Raw genomic sequence first — 24055 nt, 5'->3', positions numbered from 1 at the left:
TAGCAAGAGTAATCCTCTGCACAGACAGAAATAAGCGGATTGGATCTGCCAAGGTTGGAAGCCTCACCGTGCCTACTCAGAAGTAAACCCCATCGAGTTCAACGGGACTCCTTCCCAGGTAACTGCAAAACGCTTGCCTAAACTCCTTGGGCTTGCAAAGAATGAGCCGCGCAAAGCAAATCCGCGCTGCATCCTCAGCAAGATTTTAAAAAATGAAATAAAAGCAATACCCGGCGGCACGTGTCTAGCCTAGTCAGTCGGAAGAGGACTATAATTCCCAGCAAGCTCCGGGTGAAGGAGGAGGTCCCTGGCTCTGGCTGGGGGGCGGGATCGTCTCCTGCGCCGATTCTGCATGGGCGGCGGAGGACTGCTGGCCGCGGCCATTGGAGGGTCTCCAGGCGCCGTTACCTTTGCGCTGCTTCCCTTGCCGCCGCCCCCATGGCTACAGCGTCGCCCTTGAAAGTCAGCATCGTGGGCTCAGGAAACTGGTGAGCGCAGGTGGGGGGCGCGATCCGCCCAGAGGCCACCGGGGCACCGAGAGGAACCTGCGCTTCCTGGTCCTCAGCCCTTGTTGCTTAGGATGCGCGGGTTATAGGGGCGCAGGCAGGGGTGGAGAATCAGGCGTCTCCAGCTCCTCTGGATCGAGGTCTGTTTTTCCTAACAAAAAAATCCCCTGCAAAATAATATATGCAGCTGTCACGAACCGTCATCCTTGTTCTACTTCCTTGTTGGGCGGGAATAGGCGACACCCCTGATCACCCTTTTGCAAATCTCCTTTTTTCTGAATGGCAACTATTTATTTTTCCTGAATAGTTAATCGCACGTGCGTCAGGTCTGCGGTTCGTTTTAATACCTCGAGGGCTGGGCCTGATCACCCGCTGATTTCCCCCCTCTTTCTTGTCCTCGCCCTGGCTTAGGATAGTGGAAGAATGATGGCGTTATTCTAAGGGCAGCGATGACGGTTCTCTAGTTTGGGAGGGTTTTCCCGAGGCAGGTGGGCAGGACGCACGCCACCAGAGAACCGCCCACAAAACTCCCATGCACTCAGCGAGAACTCGGGTCCATGCAACGCCAAAAGGGTGCCATCCCTAGAATAATAGAATTGTAGAGTTGGAAGGGACATTGAGGGTCACCCAGCCCAACTGCATGCAATGCAGGAATCCTTTGCCCAACGTGGAGCTCAGACCCACAAACCTAAGATTAAAGAGTCCATGCGCAAGAGAGAAATAGCTCTCCAGAGTTTGTGGAAGAACAAATAAATGGGATTGTGAGGTGGGGAAGGTAACTCAAAGCAGCTTGATGAAGATGAAGTCTAAGCATGCTAAGTGGTTGCAGAATGCTGACTGTTTAAGGAACCAACATGGGTCTTGAACCCATAGGTAAAAGGGTAAAAGGTCCAGTTGTGGCAGACTCTGGGATTGCGGCGCTCATCTCGCTTTATTGGACGAGGGAGCCAGCATACAGCTTCCGGGTCATGTGGCCAGCATGACTAAGCCACTTCTGGTGAACCAGAGCAGCGCACGGAAACGCCGTTTACCTTCCCACCAGAGTGGTACCTATTTATCTACTTGCACTTTGATGTGCTTTTGAACTGCTAGGTTGGCAGGAGCAGGGACCAAGCAGCAGGAGCTCACCCCGTTGCGGGGATTCGAACCGCCGACCTTCTGATTGGCAAGCCCTAGGCTCTGTGGTTTAACCCACAGCGCCACCCGAAATGTTGACAGCTATGTGAACCCATGATCTCAAGATTAAGAGTTGCATGCTCTACTGACTGAGCTATCCAGCTACACATACGTAACATTTTTTTTGCAGGACTCACTTGTTACGTATGCTTTACACGCATATTCTATTCTTCCTCCAAGGGTGAAGTGAGTGGTTCTTTTCTCTCCCTCCATTTTATCCACACAGCAGTCCTGTTCTGCTGAAAAATAGTCACTGACTGACCCAAGGCCACCCAGTGAACTTCATGTTGGAGATGGGATTTGAACCTCGTTCTCCTGGGTTCTGGTCCAGTATGCTAACCATTGCACCACGATGGCTCCTTTTGCATGGCAGTGTCTAGTCGTTAAAGCAGTTGTGCTTGAAGCTATCAGATGAATGTGTGCTAGATAACTAGTGAGATGGAAACAGGCCCATTATGCTTCACTTTCCGGGAGATGACCATGTTCCTGCTTCCTGTGTCCCACAATGCCTTAAATACTCCACTTACAAACCAGAAGTGTCTGTTTCAGAATGCTACTTATTTCCCCCGTCAGTAACAAACTTTGTCCTAAGTTCCTCTTGTCTGCCGCCTGAATGCGGCTAAAATTGAACCTGGTCCTCCTGGATTCTAGTCAACCATTGAACCACAGTGGCTGTCATTCCTTTTGCACGATGCCTGTTGCGTATAGATATTTCCACTTTCCATGCTGCATTAAGAAGAATACCTTTTGCTCTGGAAAGTATTACCTGTAGAATTCTCTTTGCTCACCTTTGTCTTCATCCTTTCACGGAATCACACTAGCTGGTCCCACTTCCCCCCCAAGCTCCGCAGAACAGACAAAGTTGAGACTGCACATGGAGAAATGCTCAATTTACTTACACATGCATGGAGTCTGTATTCAGGACTGGGAGACCTAGCCCTGTTCTCCCTGTTGTCTGAACAAGTGGAAGGAGAAGGGGAACATGCTATCCAGCCCCACCCTCTGCGCATTCAAGTTTGCCCTCTGGGCACTCATCCGCAGGTGCGTCATTGGTGAGGGTGAGGCTCCTGCGGCTCACTGTAACAAGTAGCCAAGCCTTTAGTGTCATCTGCCAATAGAAATTCCGCAGGCGCCTCCTGTGTCAGCTTTTAAATGCCTGCTGCGCTTATGCAGGCATTTCACCTTTCCATTAGCTGACTTTTGATTTTAATGCTTTTGTATGGGACACGGGTGGCGCTGTGGGTTAAACCACAGAGCCTAGGGCTTGCCGATCTGAAGGTCGGCGGTTCGAATCCCCGCGACAGGGTGAGCTCCCGTTGCTCGGTCCCTGCTCCTGCCAACCTAGCAGTTCGAAAGCACGTCAAAGTGCAAGTAGATAAATAGGTACCGCTCCGGCGGGAAGGTAAACGGCGTTTCCGTGCGCTGCTCTGGTTCGCCAGAAGCGGCTTAGTCATGCTGGCCACATGACCCGGAAGCTGTACGCCAGCTCCCTTGGCCAGTAAAGTGAGATGAGCGCCGCAACCCCAGAGTCAGTCATGACTGGACCTAATGGTCAGGGGTCCCTTTACCTTTACCTTTATGCCAGGCGGGTGGGGTACAAATATTATTATTATTATTATTATTAAGCTTAGTGTATGGCTCTATGTATAACTGATATTTGCAAATTGCTTCCTGTGAAGCACCTCAAAGCAATTCTACAATTCAATAAAACCTAGAAAAATTACATATATGAAAACAAGTTCAAATATAATTGGGATAGCATTTTTATCCCTTTGAATGGAGCAGCTTTTTGCGGGGAGGGGAGCAGTTCAGATTGCTCTACAAGGAGCGTGGATGATGTTTTGGTCTGTTTACAGAGGAGGAGGATAGAGCTGGGTGGTATCTGGTTTTCAACATTGTGATATATCACCAGCTAAACATTGCGATATACAGTGGTACCTTGGGTTAAGTACTTAATTCGTTCTGGAGGTCCGTTCTTAACCTGAAACTGTTCTTAACCTGAAGCACCACTTTAGCTAATGGGGCCTCCTGCTGCTGCCACGCCGCCGGAGCACGATTTCTGTTCTCATCCTGAAGCAAAGTTCTTAACCTGAAGCACTATTTCTGGGTGAGCGGAGTCTGTAACCTGAAGCGTATGTAACCTGAAGCATATGTAACCTGAGGTACCACTGTACTGATATATCACAATGTCTGAAGAAAAGATGGAGCTATGTAGAGGCGTTGGTTGGCTTCATGGTTTTTTCTGCATCGTGATTTTTGTATATCACACACATACACATTATGATTCGTGATATATTGCCAGGTCAAAAATTATGAAACACAATATCACAATATGGACTTCAAACTGATTTGGATGATATACTCATATATCTATCACCAACCCTAGAGGAGGAGGAATTCTATTTCTAGACTGCCCATAAACCGAGTCCTCTAGGTAGTTTACAGAAATCAAGAAAACACAAAATGCAACACAATCCCATTAAGAACATTCTCATCATTGGTTCCACTGGTCATGTTGGCAAGAGTTATCTGCTTTTGGTTTCATTGCGTTTCTAACTTCTGGTAATATATGGACAGCCATGGCTTGTGACATTTCTGAAACGTGTCTTTGATAAAGCTTTGTTAGCTGCCCATCTGAATGCTTCATCACAAGACGGGTTTGGGTCAATAGTTCATTTCCTATATTTCACCAAGGTCACTTGTACAATTCAATACCATCCTCATAGGGGTGCTTAGTACTACAGTGGTACCTCGGGTTAAGTACTTAATTCGTTCCGGAGGTCCGTACATAACCTGAAACTGTTCTTAACCTGAAGCACCACTTTAGCTAATGGGGCCTCCTGCTGCTGCTGTGCCACCAGACCACAATTTCTGTTCTCATCCTGAAGCAAAGTTCTTAACCTGAAGCAATATTTCTGGGTTAGCGGAGTCTGTAACCTGAAGCGTATGTAACCTGAGGTACCACTGTACTTTATTTAAAAAGGGGGGGAGGGGTGTTTATATCCAGGAGGAATCATGGGATATTTTTAACCTGCTTTTTGTCTTCCACCCACTGAGATATCTTCTGCAATGTCAGCTGACAGAGCCTGTTCAAATTGCTCAATGCTGGCAGCAGATTAGTGCTGACTTTGTTTCCTGAAGGGCATAAGTTTTACATGAGCCCCATTTCAAACTTGCAGAGACAAAACTTTATTTTGTGGTCACTTGTAGGAGCTCTCAGAAGCATTTTTCAGAGAGTTGCAAAACTACAAAGCACTCACTCTTCAGGACTTGGAATGGGGAAATGGGAGAAGCTGGTCCGCTATTTTGCAATTTTGTGTTCTTATACTGGTTACAAGAAGTTTCATCCATTGCCATTGTGATACTGCAATACAGTGGTACCTCGGTTTACAAACAGCCCTGTTTACGAACTATTCGGTTTACGAACTCCACAAAACCAGAAGTAGTGTTCCTGTTTGAGAACTTTACCTCAGTTTGCGAATGGAAGCCGAACAGTGGAAGAGCACTGGCGGTGGGAGGCCTCATTAGGGAAAGCGCACCTCAGTTTAAGAACGGTTTTGGTTTAAGAATGGACTTCCAGAACGGATTAAGTTCGTAAACCAAGGTACCACTGTAAATATATTCAGTAACACGACTGCTTTTTAACACGGGTGCCTTATCTGTTTGTTTTGTTTCCTTTGTTGTAAAGGCTCTACGTGAATCCGTTATTCCATTTTTTACAGGTAGCATATTGGTCAAAGCTTAGCAATGTTGACCTATTTTATATATTGGCCCGTTGGAACAAAATTTATCAAAAATTTAGCTGTTATGAGGGCAAACTCACGTTCACAATGCATGATGTAATATTTTAAGTTACACCTCAGTTGGATGTCCACAAGGAATTTGAAGAGGGAAAGTGTATTTTTGAGTGAGACTGAGGTCTTAAGCCCTGTTTAATCGTTTGTTTCAATCTTAAATGTGCAAAATATCTGAGGTAGAGCAAATACATGTTGGGACAGACAAGCAAAAATAGGTTCCCAATTGTGGAAATACAAAAAAACTCCAAGGTGGTTACAAGTGCAGATCCTTGGCATGTAACAGGTTAATGTATTTCCAAAGAGGTCAACCATTTGGCAGTGGCGGGGGTGGGGTGGGGGGGCCTTGGAAGCTCTCTCAGCACACCCTGAACATTAGTTCTTCCAGTTAAGGATTTGACAAGTATGTGCACATAACCCTAATTTTAGGAACTGCTGGTATTTGCCTTGCCTTGCATCATTCAGTTTAATTTAAATATATTAAGCTACGAATATTAATAGCTGTTTCGGTAATTATTTTACACAGTGCATTCAATCTAAGTCATTGTTTGGCTTAGCATGACATGCCAACATGGTTAGTGGTTCGTCCAGAGTCATTAAGTGAGCTTCCTGACTGAGTGATTTGAACCTAGCGGTAGTTTGAAAGTCTATGACAGGCACCCCGAACCTGCGGCCCTCCAGATGTTTTGGGACTACAACTCCCATGATCCCTAGCTAACAGGACCAGTGGTCAGGGATGATGGGAATTGTAGTCCAAAACATCTGGAGGGCTGAGTTCAGGGATGCCTGGATTATGATCACTGCAAAACACTGGAAAAATATCTCCTGATAAGAAAGAATTGATTCATTGATCGCTTCCCTAGCAATGGATTTTGTCAGCTACCTACCACACCCAGGAGAGCGCATAATTTTCAAATTAAAACCTAGTCTTGCATTTAGATCAGTATAAAACGTCAATGTTTCATCTATTTCCAAAGGGGTCACACCCCCCCCTTTTAAAGGCAGCTGATACTAAGAAGAAGAAGAAAAAGGAGCTGTATCCTCAGTGTGTTGTTTTAGTAATCTATAAAAGCCTTCATTATATCGGACCTCGTCTATTTCTAAATTTATTCTAGCCCATGTGACACTTCCTAGGCAGAATTCATGAAAGAGAGTTGTGTGTGAATGAGACGGTTGCACGAGTAAGACAGAAGAAGTCTCTTAACAGATGCATTTTTTTTAATTTATCCGTTGCCTCGTGGCTCAGTGGAGCTTTGCATCAAAGAAAGCACATGCAGTTTAAATACCAGTCCTTATTGTCCTTAACATATAAAAGACATGTGACAAGTACAGAATGACTGGAGGCAAGTTGAGAACATAAAACTGCTCTGCCTTATGATACAAAGCTTCAGGCAGGAGTGTCCGTGACTTTGAGGCACTTGTCATTGTTCAAAGGGCATAAATTTAAACTCTGCAGCGGGGCAGAGTTTTATGCTTCTCAAATTACCTTGCTTATCAGTTGAAGAAGGTTAACCTCCTCACCGAAGGTGCCAAACTAGTGCTTAATGCAAAATGCCTTGCTGTGCAATTTGCCCGTGTAATTGGGCTGCTGTAGGCACAGAGTTTTGCATACACTAACCAGGGGTTGACAAGGTTTATCACGCCTGGGCCGGTTCACTCCAGCGGAGATCCCTCCGTGGGCGAGATCATGTGTGTGTGGGAACGCGTGTGCCCGCGATTTCCAGTATCTGCATCGGCGCGATTTCCGCTGCTGCGGAGGCAAGTCCCCGGGCTATGCTGTGCCGGTTTAGCGCAGCAGTTGGGGACTCGCCGAGCAGGCAGCTTGTTTCGGGGGCGGCTTGTGGGCCGGTTAAATGACCCCCATGGGCAGCTTGTGGCCCATGGGCCTTAGGTTGCCGACCCCTGCACTAACCCAAACCATGCAAGAATTTTCTTAGCGTGGACCTTGTGCGCTACAAATGTTCTGCTGGTAAATATCAAGGAAATAAGGAGTTGACTTTCCAATGTAACTTTGAGGAAGGGTAAATGGGATTGTTGTTGATACGATGGTTTAGATTACTTTTGTTATCCCTTGCACAAGTTGCTTTTCAGCTCTCAGTGAAGTGAAATGAGGGGGAATAGAAGAACCGGTAAAAGCAGGGGCTTTTTCCACCAGCCAGAGCTCAGTTCTGGCACCATTCTTGCTGGGGCTGATAGGGATTGTAGTTTGGTAAAAGGTGAAGGACCCCTGGACGGTTAAGTCCAGGCAAAGGTGACTATGGGGTTGTGGTGCTTATCTCGCTTTCAGGCCAAGGGAGCCAATGTTTGTCCACAGACAGCTTTCCAGGTCATGTGGCCAGCAGGACTAAACCGCTTCTGGCACAACAGGACACAATGACGGAAACCAGAGCACACAGAAACGCTATTTACCTTCCTGCTGCAGTGGTACCTATTTATCTACTTGCACTGGTGTGCTTTCGAACTGCTAGGTTGGCAGAAGCTGGGACTGAGCAATGGGAGCTCACTCCATCACGGGGATTCAAACCACCAACATTCTGATCGGCTAGCCCTCTGTCTTAATGTGGCATATTTAATAAGGTGTCATCTTTTCTCTATTTATTACAGGGGTTCTGCTGTGGCTAAAATAATAGGCAACAATGTAAAAACGCTGCAAAAGTTCGCTTCTACGGTGAAAATGTGGGTTTTTGAGGAAAACATTGATGGACGGAAATTAACCGATATCATAAATAATGATCACGAGAATGTAAAATATCTCCCTGGACACAAGCTTCCAGACAATGTGGTAAGACATATTAGTTATCTATGTTTATTTTAAGCATTTTAGTATTCTAAAAGTATTGTTTTAAAAGTTTTACTATTCCCCTCACACTGCTGCATTTCCCAGAGTTCTCTGGGAAGAGGGATTGACTGCTCAACCACTCTGGGAATTGTAGTTCTGTGAGGGGAATAAGGGGTCTCCTAACAAATCGCAGCACCCTTAGCAAACTACAGTTCCCAGGATTCTTTGGGGGAAGCTATGCCTGTTGAAGTGAAATAAGAGAGCTTCAAATGCAGATGTGACTTTAGTGTGGGTCCAACCCCATTGGGCCCAACTAAGAAACTTCTTCAGAACCTGGTTTTTGTGTGAGGAGAGGAACGGTGCATAGTAAAAATAATAGGCTTAAAGTAAAAGAACCAAAGCTCTTATTCACATTTACGTTTTGTTAAATTCCAAAAGAATAGCTGTCAGTCATTTGCAAAAATTGGAACCCATTGTGCCCTCCCAGTGAACCGAAGGAGTTCTGCCATTTGTGGAAGGGGCCTGGGTCTGGCAGCCCTTCCATTCATAGCACTGAGAGGAGATTGTTTCTCTGCTGTGCTGCGTCGCAAAACAAGTTATTTTTCTGGAAGTTGCACCAACAATCTGAAGTTGATTTTCATAGAAGCATGAGGGGGCTAACGAGGGGAGGAGGAGACAGAATTTGTTTCCATTCCTTGAGTGAAATTCTGCTCACAAACCTCTGATTCTAACCCACAGAGAACAGTAACCATTTACTATCTGCAATAAGTATTAGATTTACCCAAATCCGATGTAAATGGTATCTTATTTAATTCTGTTTCCAACTTTAGAAGCAATCAAAAACGTTATTTTCGTGTTTTTATATTGTAAACTGCCCTGTGATCTTCGGATGAAGGGCAGTATAGAAATGTGATGTAAATTGCCATTGGTTTGTTTAAAATATGGAAAACTAATAAATATTATTTGGCAAAAAAAATCACAAATTGAATTAATAATATTAATAATACTTTGCTAGTTTACATTGGGTGGGAATGAGTTCCAAATTTGCTGGTGCCTTTAGACTTGAAATTTGCTGTTATTATCAGTTGGCTCGCCAGGTATTGGCTTCTTACAACAAACAATACAAGCAACACGAAGACCAGTATACTAGATAGCACTGCAAGGTATTAGCTTCTTGGCAGTATAACATATTTGCTGTGCAAATACGTTTTCTGCAATTCCAGCTGGATGCATTTGCCAATGGTCAAAACCAGCCAACAAAAGAGTCATTTTGGAATAGTAGAAATAATCTGTGCTTAGTTTTAATCTGTGCTAGTTTAAAATCTTTAAATTTTACGTCCATTATAACACGGTAATAAAAAAAAGCATTTCCACAAACAAAATAAAATCGGTGCATTGAGAGAAATGGCTTCTTTCTCCTCTGTTTCTCATCTCTCCCTTTCTTCCTCCCTTGAATAAATGTCCATAGGTTGCTGTCCCAAATCTGAAGGATGCCGTACAAGATGCAGACTTGCTGGTTTTTGTCATTCCCCACCAGTTCATTCATAAAATTTGCGATGAGATCACGGGGCGCGTAGCCAAGAAAGCTGTCGGTATAACTCTCATTAAGGTACAACAGATACAAGCCTTACTTTGGTGTCAATGAATCCTTTGGAATTGTTCAATGGGCTGTTGGACAAAAACAATGCTGAAGAGATGTATAATCCCTAGACTTACAGCAATATGGATCCAGCTCATTTGGATCAGCAGTTTTGAGTTCTGAAAGGCGCTGTGCATCATGTAATTATGTAAAGATGGTAACATGGCGAGTCAGTGAGCCTGTGGCATAATGCCACACACCCCTGCGGCAAACTTGCTGTGACTGGAGTTCATCATTGTAACACTGTGGCACCCTCCCTCTTGAATTTTCTTCCATTAGACGTGAAGCAAGTCCTACATTGTTCTGTTTTTGGTGTTTGTGGAAACATTTTATTTTCCCCCAAGCATTCTCAGATTACTCCTATTTTATTTCTGAATTTGTTCATTGTTGATTTTTATGTTTTAACACTGCTCCTTGATTTGTGTTGTGTTGTGTTTTTCATTTCTGCACATTGCTTGGGTCTTCTCTGCAAAGCAGTTTATGAATTCTGATTTTTTTTTTATTAAAAAACACACAACAAAAAACCCACAGCTTTTAAATGGTCATTGCAGTTCTACGGATTCGGCCTAATCTATGGACTTAGCTACACGTTAAAATGAAATGTTTTAAATGTGTTGTAAAGTGCACTATGGGTGCTAAACCACTGAGCCTCTTGGACTTGCCGATCAGAAGGTTGGCGGTTTGAATCCCTGCAACGGGGTGAGCTCCCGTTGCTCTGTCCCAGCTCCTGCCAACCTAGCTGTATGAAAGCACACCAAAAAAGTGCAAGTAGATAAATAGGTACCACTCCGGCGGGAAGGTAAATGGAGTTTCTGTGCGCTGCTCTGGTTTTGGTGTTCCGTTGCGCCAGAAGCGGCTTAGTCATGCTGGCCACATGACCCGGAAAAACTGTCTGCTGACAAACACCAGCTCCCTCGGCCAGTAAAGCAAGATGAGCACTGCAACCCCAGAGTCGTCCGTGACTGGACTTAACTATCAGGGGTCTTTTACCTTTATCTTTTAAAGTGCAATATGGAAATGTGACACTAGATGGTGAAAGTGAGCTATGCAAAAAATCAGTGTATTTTTCAAACAGTTTTTCAATCAAACATTTTCACAGCGTTTTTTAATATGTGTGTAGATTCCTCCCAGATGGCATATAGGCAAATTTTCACCCACTAGTGAGGATAATCATCAGTCTTTTGTCCGATGTTGATAACTAACGATAGTGGTTACCTTTTAATGTTTACTGCAGGGAATAGACGAAGGTCCAGAGGGTCTCAAACTCATATCTGACATCATCCGAGAGAAAATGGGAATAGACATCAGTGTGCTGATGGGAGCAAATATTGCCAATGAAGTAGCAGCGGAGAAGTTCTGTGAAACCACAATAGGTAATTTTTTTAGGATGCTTTATATAGGGTTTTCTCCATGTTGTCATATGGTACCAATCCTCTAAGGACTTTAGATTTTATTTACGACCTTTTTTTATCCCATCCTTCACCCAAGACGCAAACAGTAGAATTTGATTCCTCTATAGTACCCCACAGTCGCTAAAATAGGAAATCGCTATATCGTAAAAGATAATTTTTGTAAGGTCGCGAATTTAAGCTGCACTTTAACTTTTTATGGTTGGAATTTGGGGGCGGGGGGGGGAGTGTGGCTTATATTTGGGCCAATACAGTATATGCCTGATCCAGGGCTTTAAAGGATATAAAAGTAGTTGCCTAGTGCCTTGTTTTAAACAGTTCTGTCTTGTTTCTAAAAGCCAGCATGCTAGCTAAATAAAGCTGACCGTTCTCCTTCTGCCCTTCACCTCCACACCCCAAAATAACAGGCTGCAAAATTTTGGAGAATGGTTTCCTCTTCAAAGAACTTCTCCAGACTCCGAACTTCCGAATAACTGTGGTGGACGATGCCGATACTGTTGAGCTTTGCGGTGCTCTTAAGGTAATATTTATTTTTGGGCAGGGATGACATTAAATGCTAAAAAAACAGCAACCCTAAAACTAGAGAGCAGAGAGCTATGGGAAGTTGGGTACTAGCCAACACCTGATGCTTGCCTCCTCTTGATGCTAGAGCTCAGTTAGAGGGTGATGACAAAACTCCACTCAACTTGCCTTCTCTCAGATGGCTTCCTCATATTTTGTGTCCGAGGGGAAGTACTGTGATGCCATACTCAAGATCTTCCGTTCTTCCTATGCAACAAGAACCCCCAAACAAACCACAAGGGTAGGGATGGGGAAGCCTGCGGCCTTCCCAAAATTGTTGGACTCCAACTCACATCAACTCCAGCCAGCAGGGCCAGTGGACAGGGATTATGGGAGTTGTAGTCCCAAGAACTGTCTCCTTCGTGCCAAAGCAGAAGAATCTAGCCAAGCTTGGGACAGTGACCCAAACATAGACTTTATTTCTTTGTAAAAGGGTTTGGTGGTAGGGTCACTTCCTAATATGTGAAGATGTTACGTTTTTCGTTTGCATTTGGCTCTCTGATCTGCAGGCTGGATTTCAAAAGGTGAGCACCAGAGAAATAGGCACAGGGCAATACTCCGAAGTCCTTAAGTATCAAATGAGTACCACCAACGTTGCCCCATTGGTTGTTGCTGGACTAAATAAATCTGATAAATAGATCCAGTAGCAGAAGGATTTCGGCTTGTGCAACAGACCTTCTCCTCCCTGAATATACCTCAGCGTTCTCCCCAAATCTGTTCCAGTGGGTTGGGGGAAAGTACAGAACAAATTTAGTGGGGTGCATTAGGATAGGAGAGGGAGGGGAAGTTCTATTGCAGAGCCAAAACTCCTTGCACTCACATTTTGTGGGATGCGGCACCCCACCCTTTTTAATTGGCTCTTCTTTTTCAATAGGGACGTGGGTGGCGCTGTGGGTTAAACCACAGAGCCTAGGACTTGCCGATCAGAAGGTTGGCGGTTCGAATCCCCGTGACGGGGTGAGCTCCCGCTGCTCGGTCCCTGCTCCTGCCAACCTAGCAGTTCGAAAGCACGTCAAAGTGCAAATAGATAAATAGGTACCACTCCAGCGGGAAGGTAAACGGCGTTTCTGTGTGCTGCTCTGGTTCGCCAGAAGTGGCGTAGTCCTGCTGGCCACATGACCCGGAAGCTGTACGCCAGCTCATCTCCCTCGGCCAATAAAGCAAGTTGAGCGCCGCAACCCCAGAGTCGTTCACGACTGGACCAAATGGTCAGGGGTCCCTTTACATTTACCTTCTTTTTCTAAAAACAGGGAAGGTTTCCCTAAGGATAGCTGCCTGAGGACTGAATCAAGTGCAAAAAAAAAGTTCTGCAGGTGGGATTCATGTGCAAATCATGATAATTTTTAGCTCACGACATTGCTTAAAGGCACATCTAAATGCAGTGCCTATAATGATTGCAGCTGGAAGATGATGAAAGAACATCTGCTGCATATCCGCTTTCATTGGATGTATTGTTATCATGTCTGGCAACAAGCTGGTGGAGATACAGATGCAGCTAAAAGGCTCTGCAAATAGATTTCCCCCATTTCATAAAATACCAGATGTGTTAGATTGTTATCATTCACACTGGTGCCATAGAGACAAGGCACTTGAAACGAGTGCCCGGCGACAAGAGCTTCCTGCCTGTTTTGTGCACTGGCCATTTTCATTGCTAGGGACCAATCTGGTGAAAAGCATGCATGAGTACTTTTGAAAGCAATAAAGCTTCCCTTCTTTTTAAGAGAGTGGAGAAGTCCCGCACTTCAGATGCTGGAGATTTAAAACTTTCATAGTAAGATCTGAACATCTGTGCGCGATAGAGGCTTCTTCTTGTACTTGGCCCCAAGAGTTGTTGTTGTTGTTGTTTATTAATTACTTATACCCCGCCCAACTGGCCAGACCTCCCCAGCTACTCTGGGCGGCTTCCAACAGGATTTAAAAAAAAAACAATAAAAGATCAAACATTTAAAACTTCCCTAAATAGGACTGCCTTCAGATGTCTTCTAAAAATCAGATAGTAGTTTATGTCCTTGATATCTGATGGGAGGGCGTTCCACAGGGCGGGCGCCACTACCGAGAATGCCCTCTGCCTGGTTCCCTGTAACATCACTTCTCACAGTGAGGGAACCGCCAGAAGGCCCTCAGAAGCTGGACTTCAGTGTCCAGGCTGAACGATGGGGGTGGAGACACTCCTTCAGGTATCCTGGGCCAAGGCTGTTTAGGGCTTTAAAGTTCAGCACCAACACTTTGAATTGTGCTCGGAAACGTACTGCAAACCAATGTAGGTCTTTCAGTGATTTGAAACCCTTTCTTCCACAATATGTGAGAGCAAATAGGGAATGGCAGATCGTTAGATTGAGAGAAGGAGGGTGAAGGTCCAAGTCAACTTTATTCTTTCATTCCTTCACAGCGAGTTCCTGTTGCCCCCTCCTGCACACACTCTTTGGCAGTGATAGTGGGTCACCTCTTCTTTGCAGCCATTAGGATTATTTGGCCTCAGCCAATGCAAGGGGCCGCAGTACAGGAGACCCCTGGGACATTTCCACCTGCCGTGCGAAAGGGCTTGGTCCTGCTGAAAGGATATACAGAGAAGAATTGGTGTCTTTGTGTCCCAGTTCCCCTTTTGTTGTTGTTGTTGTTTAGTCATTTAGTCGTGTCCGACTCTTCGTGATCCCATGGACCAGAGCACGCCAGGCACTCCTGTCTTCCACTGTCTCCTGCAGTTTGGTCAAACTCATGCTGGTAGCTTCGAGAACACTGTCCAACCATCTCGTCCTCTGTCGTCCCCTTCTCCTTGTGCCCTCCATCGTTCCCAACATCAGGGTCTCTTCCAGGGAGTCTTCTCTTCTCATGAGGTGGCCAAAGTATTGGAGTCTCAGCTTCAGGATCCTTCCTTCCAGTGAGCACTCAGGGCTGATTTCCTTCAGAATGGAGAGGTTTGGTCTTCTTGCAGTCCATGGGACTTTCAAGAGTCTTTTCCATCACCAGAATTCAAAAGCATCAATTCTTTGGCGATCAGCCTTCTTTATGGTCCAGCTCTCACTTCCATACATCACTACTGGGAAAACCATAGCTTTAACTATACAGACCTTTGTTGGCAAGGTGATGTCTCTGCTTTTTTTCAGTTCCCCTTTACTGCCAAAAAAATACCTGCTGGAGAGAGACAATTAGGATGCACAATCCCAGTTCTGCCACCCATTTCAATCCTTCCAGCAAGAGCTTCACTCTTTTTCGTTGCCTGCAGCATCATTTTCCAGTGAACTCCTTGACACAACACTTTGCTGATTCTCTTGTGGCCCAAGGCTATTCTGTTGCTGCTGAGAGCTAGTTCTGGAAGAGATGTAGCTGTGCTGGACCACACACAAATTTTCTAGCACTCTGCTCTTCAGCCTCCTGAAAACCTGCAAGTTGGTCATCAGGGGGAGCGATGGTACTGAATCTTTTCATATAAGCAAAATTTTATTCCAGAGAGATGGAAAGTGCTTTCTTTAAGGTCCAACTCACCACTTGTACCTCCGTCTCTAGGCTGTTATCTCACTCATTCATTCCTACCGTGTGTAGGCTCCCTTTTGAGTTTGCAGATTTGCGGCTGTTCCATACTAACACAAAATGCTGCCAAATTCTTTTAGGGTAATTGGGTAACAGCAGCAATTATGCGATGTACAGCACTGTAAATATATGTCTGCACTTCCTCTGCTGTTGAAGAGCTTAGTTTCTGGCTGTTCCATGCCCTAGAAATGTGGGAATGCGAGCGACAATCCATTATTCACACCGGCTCTCAGCCAAGCTTGCCAAGGCACCCGTTGGCTATCTATTCTGAATTTATTTCATTTCTGGCAAAGTTCTCTGCGGTTCATTGAATCTGAGCTCAACCTTGTGATCCACTGCCTGTCTCCCTGAGCTATGGGCAGTCTGAACGGGAAAGCCGGTCTCGCACAGCTATAGATATCTCCACGGTATTTACATCGTGAGCATATGATGCTACTTTGTGCAGAATCGGACCATTGGTCTTGCAGCAGAATGCCAAGACCTCAGGCAAAGGTACTTGATTGAACTGGAGAGAACAGATTGAACCTTTTTGCATGCATAGCTGTCATCTCAGTGTCTGCTGGGATAGTTCATTCGGTAGAGCACGAGACTCTCAATCTTAGGGTTGTGGGTTTGATTCCCATGCTGGGTGTCAGATGGCAGTGGTGGTTGCTCGTGAGTAACCAGTCGGGACTCCGACCTGTCTTTTACAGGTTTTATTTTGGTGCAAAACTATTTACAGGGCAGAACCACAAGTTCATGTCTGCCTCAATCGCTAGCAGAATCCGGGAGTGGTTGTTTCCAGGACTTCCCCCAACATAATAGCTTAGTCACCCCCAGCCTTTTCTTTCCTTCATTGCGTTTTACACCTCTGTGCAGGGTGGGTGATGGAAGGGGCATGCTTCCCTCCTGGCCGGCATGGCCAGGAACGGTGCTGAGGCTCCGAGCAGCATCCTCTGGTCCTTTCCCCTCTTCCCCACTGGAGGTGGGGCTTTCCCCACCACAGGAAGAGGAACTGCTTTGCAAGATTTTCGGAGGTTCCCTGTAACCCAACTGCCCCTCTGCTTCCCTTCCCTGTTCCGATGGCAGTCCCCTGACACTGGGGAACAGATTCTTGCATTGCAGGGGGTTGGACTTAGATGACCCTCATGGTCGCTTCCAGCTCTATGATCCTACGACGATAACAAGTTGATCTAAGTGGTGCAGTGAAATGCTGTAAGCTGCTACCAAATGGGGATGGAACATTACAGAGCTCTCTGTCTCAAAGATGAAGCTTTGTAGGCTCTGTATCCTGGAGCCAGGGTGGGGATTTTAAGCACGCTGCATCATTTTGGCGATGTGCCTGATCATTTACCGTATTTTTTGCTCTATAAGACTCACTTTTTCCCTCCTAAAAAGTAAGGGGAAATGTGTGTGTGTCTTATGCAGGCTGCGCAGCTAGATCAGAAGCCAGGACAGCAAGAGGGATTGCTGTTTTCACTGCGCAGCGATCCCTCTTGCTGTTCTGGCTTCTGAGATTCAGAATATTTTTTTTCTTGTTTTCCTCCTCCAAAAACTAGGTGCATCTTGAAAAGTACGGTCCATAGCATTTCTAGCATGAGGATTTATTTTCCTGGTCCAGAACTGCGAAGTCATTGAGTTCTCTTGGGCAAGTCAGTGTTTTGCTTGGCGTAAGAGTAGGAGTCGTAGGGATCAATAAGAATTGCACATCTTTTTTTGCATTTAAAATTGCTTTAAAACTTTCCTCCTGCTTTATTGGAGCTTAGGATGGCACACATGGTTCCCCCAGGCACATCCACTCACAACAACCCTCACCCAGTGAGCTCTGTCACTAAGCAAGAGCCCTTCCACCTTCCTTGCCGCTTCAGAGTCTATTTCTCAAACAGTTGTTTTCCCCTCCTTTTTTATCTTCTCCTTCATTAGAACATTGTGGCTGTGGGAGCTGGTTTCTGCGATGGCCTCCGCTGCGGCGATAACACCAAAGCAGCTGTCATTAGGCTTGGGCTGATGGAAATGATTGCCTTTGCGAAGTTCTTCTGCAAGGGGCAGGTGTCCACTGCCACCTTCCTGGAGAGCTGTGGCGTGGCAGACCTGATCACCACGTGCTACGGGGGCCGCAATCGGAGAGTGGCCGAAGCATTTGTGAAAACAGGAAAGGTACGGTCCCTGGGACTCGCTGTTCTTCTCACTTGCTTTCTTTCCTGTGACTGACTCTTGAATCTCTTCCCTTGTTTGGAACCATCTTGTGACAGGTGGACACACAGAGTAAAATAATTGTCTGTCATGTGGGAAAAGTACAACGCGGGTCTCGTGGTGATTTGCTGGGGTCTTGGGATGACAATAATGACAACCACAGCATTCTCTTAAGTAGTGTTCCATTGCAGGATGTATCAGATTGGACCTGACTCCATTACCTAGTGTGATGGGGTCCTTAGATAATTGGTTTTAGAAGGGAACAGGAGGGCCAATGTTATTTATTTAAAATTGGGGTGGGGGGACGGAGTCAGGGTTTGAGGCATGGGAATTTTCCGAAGGTGTCCTCTACGATTCCCTCTCCCCTCCCTTCAGTAAATCTAGCACTGTACTCTACAGCTTAGATAGCTCAATTGGTTAGATCAGAGTTTCCCAAACTTGGGTCTCCGGTTGTTTTGAGACTACAGTTCCCATCATCCCTGACCACTGGGTCTTGCTAGCTGGGGATGATGGGAGTTGTAGTCCAAAAAACAGCTGGAGACCCAAGGTTGGGAAACACTGGGTTAGATTGGGGTGCCGATAACGCCAAGGTTGCAGGTTCGATCCCTGGATGGGATAGCTCAGGCTTCCTCAACCTCGGCCCTCCAGATGTTTTGAGACTACAATTCCCATCACCACTGGTCCTGCTAGCTAGGGATCATGGGAGTTGTAGGCCAAAAACATCTGGAGGGCCAAGGTTGAGGAAGCCTGGGATAGCTGCATATTCCTGCATTGCAGGGGGTTGGACTAGATCAGTGATGGCCAAACCTGGCCCTCCACAGCTGTTTTGGGACTACAGCTCCTATCATCCCTGACCACTGCGCCTGTTAGTTAGGGATGATGTGAGTTGTAGTCCCAAAACAGCTGGAGGGCCAAATTCGGCCATCACTAGACTAAATGATCCTGAGAGTCCCAACTCTACAGTTCTATGATTCTGTATCCTGTGGATTGTTGCAATAGATAGGGCTTTGGATTTGAATCACATCTCTACTCTTCTGATTTGGGGCATAGACTGTTCTGTTTAGGTTCAGTCTCCACTGGTTCTCCTCTTGGTCCAAAGAGTTGTTAAGTTTTCCCTCTAAATCAGGAATGGGGAACATCCAGCCCTCCAGATGTTTCTGAATTACAGCGGCCACCACCCATAGTTGAAGAAAAAGTGGTGTGATCTAATAAGGCAATTTCTGTGTTTTGTGGGTTAGCCTGGTAAATCTGGGGTAGCCAAGGTGGTACACTGCCCCCCCCCGACAAAAAAAAAGATATCGCTTTTCTACATCTTATGAATCATTAAAAGATACACCTTTTTATTTTTTAAAAAAATTGTTCAGTCTATTGAAGAATTGGAGCAAGAGATGTTGAATGGACAAAAGCTTCAAGGGCCGCAGACATCCGCAGAGGTGTATCGCATTCTTCAACAGAAAGGATTAGTGGAGAAGTAAGTGAGATCGTGTTTAAGCCATGTTTTAAAACGTTTTCCTTCTCAAATATGCTGGCACTTGCTTCTGGTAACTTTATTTTTGGTTGTTTTCCCCCTGGCCCCAAATTATTCTTTAACATAATCTCCAGAGCAAATTATACCCTAGTACCCTGATAGAGATGCAGTTTGGCATGGGCTTGAACATTTGATGAGCAGGGTGGGGGAAAATAGTCCCCATGGATCTGCTGGGGGCTTATGTGCCTGTTTGTGTGTGTGCCTTGTCTGTGTCTGAAAGTGTGGGTGAGCACATCGACAGCTAGCATGTGGCCCTCAGATAGTTGGCTGAGCATGAATGCGGCCCTCGAGCAAAAAGAAAATAAAAAAGGTTAACCATCCCTATTATAAATGAACAACTACCTTGTGGTGCCGTTCACTAAATTATATTCATTGTTTATATCAGGCATAGGCAAACTCGGCCCTCCAGATGTTTTAGGACTACAACTCCCATCATCCCTAGCTAACAGGACCAGTGGTCATGGATGATGGGAGTTGTAGTTCCAAAACACCTGGAGGGCTGAGTTTGCCTGTGCCTGGTTTATATGCAAATAAAATAAGCATTTCTACAGAACCCACTGACATTAATGTATTGACGAAAAATTCATCGCAAAGGTAAAGTTAAAATGTAAGTTGCCTCTTCATGTCTGTCTCGGTGGAAAACATGGGCACTGGTTTCATTGTATTCAAGTACTCGTGCATTTAATAGATGGCTGCTCCCAATGATGGAATAGTATTTTGAATAATCATGAGAAATTCCCAGGGACTTTTACCAAAAGACCTTAGAAATCGAGTGGTTCCCTCACTTTTTCATTGCTCTTTTTGTTCAATCTAGTCTCCCAAATAATTGCTGCTTTTGATTGGCAGTTCCTTTTATCCATCAGCTTTAAAAGCAATTCTCTTGGGTTGTCATCTTTTCTATATTACAGGTTGCTGTTGTAGTTTTACCAAGGAACAAGATGCGCATAGTAGCTTATTGGAGGAACCTGAAAGCTCCCACTGAATTTAGTTTTCCGCTCTTGTTTTTTGCACACCCCCCCCCAAAAAAAATAGAGTTGAAAAATGTTTGGCCCTCCCACTTATGCCAACTCAGATCTCAGTATTCTTGTTTTATCTGCTCCCACCTTTTAACACCCAGTGGGAGGCAAGGAAGAGAAATGCGTCAGACATGTCCAAAGTCCGTTTTGGGGGCTTAATCCTAAAAAACAGGATTTGTTTTGTTCCTAGAAGGAACAAGGAGATCCATGAACAGAACTCTGCTTGTGGAACAGGGGAAATTTGGCTACTGTGAAGAGAAGGTGGGGAGACTATTTAAGGCAGTCCCCCCTGCATCTGAAAATCTGCTCTGGAGGGTTGAGGGACAATGTTAGAGGTGGCTACAGGTATAAGGTGGAATTGAGGAAGATTGACTTCTTAGCTCTGTTTACAAAAGCCTCTGCCAAACTGAAGTTCCTTCCTCAAATGGAAGGACTATGTCAGTTTGCAGAAGGATTTGTGTTAGATCCAGCCCTGTCTGGTGTTAGTAACAGCAACACGGTATGCTTCACCTTGCTTACTGAGTCCAAGGCAGCATTTCTATCACCACAAATGAAAATGTTACCCAGTTCCCAGGAATGGCAGCAAACAAATGGGCATGTTCTTAATAGTAGCCTAAGCCTCATTGCGGGACGTGAGTGGCGCTGTGAGTTAAACCACAGAGCCTAGGACTTGCCGATCAGAATATCAGCGGTTTGAATCCCCACGACGGGGTGAGCTCCTGTTTCTCGGTCCCTGCTCCTGCCAACCTAGTAGTTCGAAAGCATGTCAAAGTGCAAGTAGATAAACAGGTTCCGCTCCGGCGGGAAGGTAAACAGCGTTTCTGTGTGCTGCTCTGGTTTGCCAGAAGCGGCTTAGTCCTGTTGGCCACATGACCCGGAAGCTGTCTGTGGACAAATGCTTGCTCCCTCGACCAATAAAGCGAGATGAGCTCCTCAACCCCAGAGTCGGTCACGACTGGACCTAATGGTCAGGGGTCCCTTTACCTTTACCTAAGCCTCATTGCAAAGATTTCACACTTACCTTTGAAGGAGGAGGAGGGATTATTTAACATCCACTCGTGCTTATTGTGTCATAGCGTTTGCACAAAATAACTTCTAGGGATGTACCTGATCTCAGACAAACCCACCACGGGAATGATGCATCCCCTGCTTGCTAGGGGACAGGGCAAACTACAGAGAAAATAAGTGTGCTAAAGGGGATGGGACAATAGGAGGTCTTCAGGACCCTGGAGATTCCTATGGCCTGATGTCCAGAGAACTCACTTACCAATCACAGCTCTGACTTCACTCATTGTCTGAAAACACTGACCAGTTGAAGCAGCCAGGTTGGCTCATTTCACAGAAATAGCTTAGGATACATGCATATTTTGCTTCCTAACTTTCTAGAAGGATTAGAAAATAGAGTGGGGTGGGGGAAGAAAGCTCAGCCCTGAGTTGGCCACCCCAGCATCTACAACTAATTTTTCTGGGGAGATGAATTTTTTTGTTAGATGGGCAGTTGTCTAAAATGTCCCATAAAGAACTCTTGCATTAATTCATTTACATTCCTCAAGCTCTGCTTCAGCAACAAACCTCTTCCCTAGATTAATAATAATTATAATTATAATTTATTATTTATACCCCACACATCTGGCTGACTTTCCCCAGCCACTCTGGGCGGCTCCCAATCAAATGTTAAAACAGTACAGCATTAAATATTAAAAACTTCCCTGAACAGGGCTGCCTTCAGATGTCTTTTAAAGATAGGATAGCTGCTTATTTCCTTCACATCTGAAGGAAGGGTGTTCCGCAGGGTGGGCGCCACTACCGAGAAGGCCCTCTGTCTGGTTCCCTGTAACCTCACTTCTCGCAATGAGGGAACCGCCAGAAGGCCCTCGGCGCTGGATCTCAGTGTCTGGGCTGAACGATGGGGTGGAGACGCTTCTTCAGGTATACAGGACCGAGGCCGTTTAGGGCTTTAAAGTTCAGCACCAACACTTTGAATTGTGCTCTGAAACGTACTGGGAGCCAATGCAGATCTCTCAGGACCGGTGTTATGTGGTTCCGGCGGCCACTCCCAGTCACCAGTCTAGCTGCTGCATTCTGGATTAATTGCAGTTTCTGGGTCACCTTCAAAGGTAGCCCCACATAGCGTGCATTGTAGTAGTCAAAGCGGGAGATAACCAGAGCATGCACCACTCTGGCGAGACAGTCCGCAGGCAGGTAGGATCTTAGCCTGCGTACCAGATAGATAGATAGATATAGATTTGTGTATCAAATTTTGTTCTGCTATCAATGCATCCTAAATGCTCGGCATTCTTAACTTTTCTCTTCTCCATCTAGTAAAACGTTTGCCTTCCTCTCGTGTCTGTTGTTTTAGGTTTCCACTATTTGCTGCTGTCTACCAAATCTGCTACGAAGGGAAACCCGTCCAGGATATGATTTCCTGTCTTCAGAGTCACCCCGAGCATATATAACGCATGCCTTGCCATTGTCACAATTCCTGCCTTTTCATAGTAATACGTGGGTTCAGATGGATATAATGAAGTTTTGCAAAGCGTTAACTTGTTAAGCAATCATGGCAAAATGAATGTCAATTTGTAGGATAATTTTCAGTTTGATGTAATAGTGCAACGCCTAGAATGTCAGCGGTCTTTTCTTTACTGGCTAACATTTTGGGTAGATTTCAGAATAACGCCTAGCAGGGCTTTCACACTCCTCTAAGTATCCATGTATGTGTCTTAGCAGTATGGAAAATGCTTGATGTTTTTGTAGCCTTCATTCTGATGCTTTCTTTTTCTAAAGGGACCCATCTGGAGCACTCCAGTAATTATTGTTGGGGGCGGGGAGACAGGTACAGATCTTTTTTCTTTTTAATGGGCATCGGAGATGGCCTGAAATGCATTCTGCATTGAGGCTGTTTGCTATAGAAAAAAAAAAGAGTTTCTGTAGTGTACACCCAGCTTTTAGTCAGGGTTACATGCCTTTACTTGAGAATGTTTATTTTCTTTAACAAATGTTTTGATAATAATCAATTTGATAGCATTTATTAGGCAAGGGAGGAGCACTTTGACCTTTTAACTTACTTACATTTTAAAAGAGATTTTAAGAAATTGAGGGGGTGGGAATCAAATGTGTTTAAATAGTTGCAATATCTTTCATCTTTTAAAAAGGGGAAGTAATGTAGACAGGGCCTGTGTACCAAACAAGGGGCTTTATAGATATGGCTTTGGTGCTTAGCATCGTCCCACGTTTATTACCAAAACGAAACTGTGGTTTTGGAACATACGAATGCAAAAATGCCCTGATGCCGGCTGGATTCAGGCAAACAGGGGTGTGTGTGTGTGTGTGTGTGTGTGTGTGTGTGAGAGAGAGAGAGAGAGAGAGAGAGAGAGAATTCTTTGATCCAGCGCATGTATGAGGGAAATTGCAAATTCATTGCCACTTGGCTCGGAAAGCTATTCAAAGGAATTCAAAACAGATCCTCAGATGCAATCTTGCTACTGATCTGCTGGCATGCTTTGATGTGTTGGAAATGGCCAGTACGCGGAGAGGAAAAACCTCTTGCGGTTTCGTTGTTTGTCCACTCCTCAAGTTACATTAGAAATAGCAAATTCCCCTGTATCCCACAGAAAGAATACACAGGAAACCTAGTGCTGTTATACTGTTATCTGACAGCAACCTGTGTGGTTGTGATTCACAGGCCCTGCTTTCTAGCACTCAGTATGTTGTGCTTAGTGTAGATCGGAGGTGGATAACTTGTGGCCCTCCAGATGTTGTTGGACTCCATTTCCCATCAGCCCCAGCCAGCATGGCTGGTGGTAAGGGATGATGGGAGTTGTAGTCCACAACATCTGGAGGCGCGCAGGCTCCCATCCCTGGTGTAGGTAATATACCAGGGGTTGCTCAGAATACCACACACCGATGAATGTGATGGCAATTCCCATTAGCACATGATTATATAATAA

At 45.3% G+C, this 24055-nt stretch overlaps 1 protein-coding gene across 1 annotated transcript; it reads left to right on the top strand.

The window, feature by feature from the left end:
• Window positions 1–304: 304 nt before the first annotated feature.
• GPD1L (glycerol-3-phosphate dehydrogenase 1 like) lies at window positions 305–23554 on the top strand. Its single transcript, XM_081883414.1, has 8 exons — window positions 305–488; window positions 8081–8258; window positions 9724–9864; window positions 11129–11267; window positions 11711–11823; window positions 17295–17528; window positions 18929–19035; window positions 22468–23554. Exons 1-8 carry the CDS (start codon window positions 439–441, stop codon window positions 22562–22564), a joined length of 1059 nt encoding a protein of 352 aa, XP_081739540.1. The 5' UTR covers window positions 305–438; the 3' UTR covers window positions 22565–23554.
• Window positions 23555–24055: the final 501 nt, after the last annotated feature.

This window comes from Podarcis melisellensis (assembly GCF_964234715.1).
Source record: "Podarcis melisellensis genome assembly, chromosome: 12".
Taxonomy (NCBI): domain Eukaryota; kingdom Metazoa; phylum Chordata; class Lepidosauria; order Squamata; family Lacertidae; genus Podarcis; species Podarcis melisellensis.
Note: the sequence above shows the minus strand (reverse complement) of the source record. Positions and strands in the feature narration are given on the sequence as shown.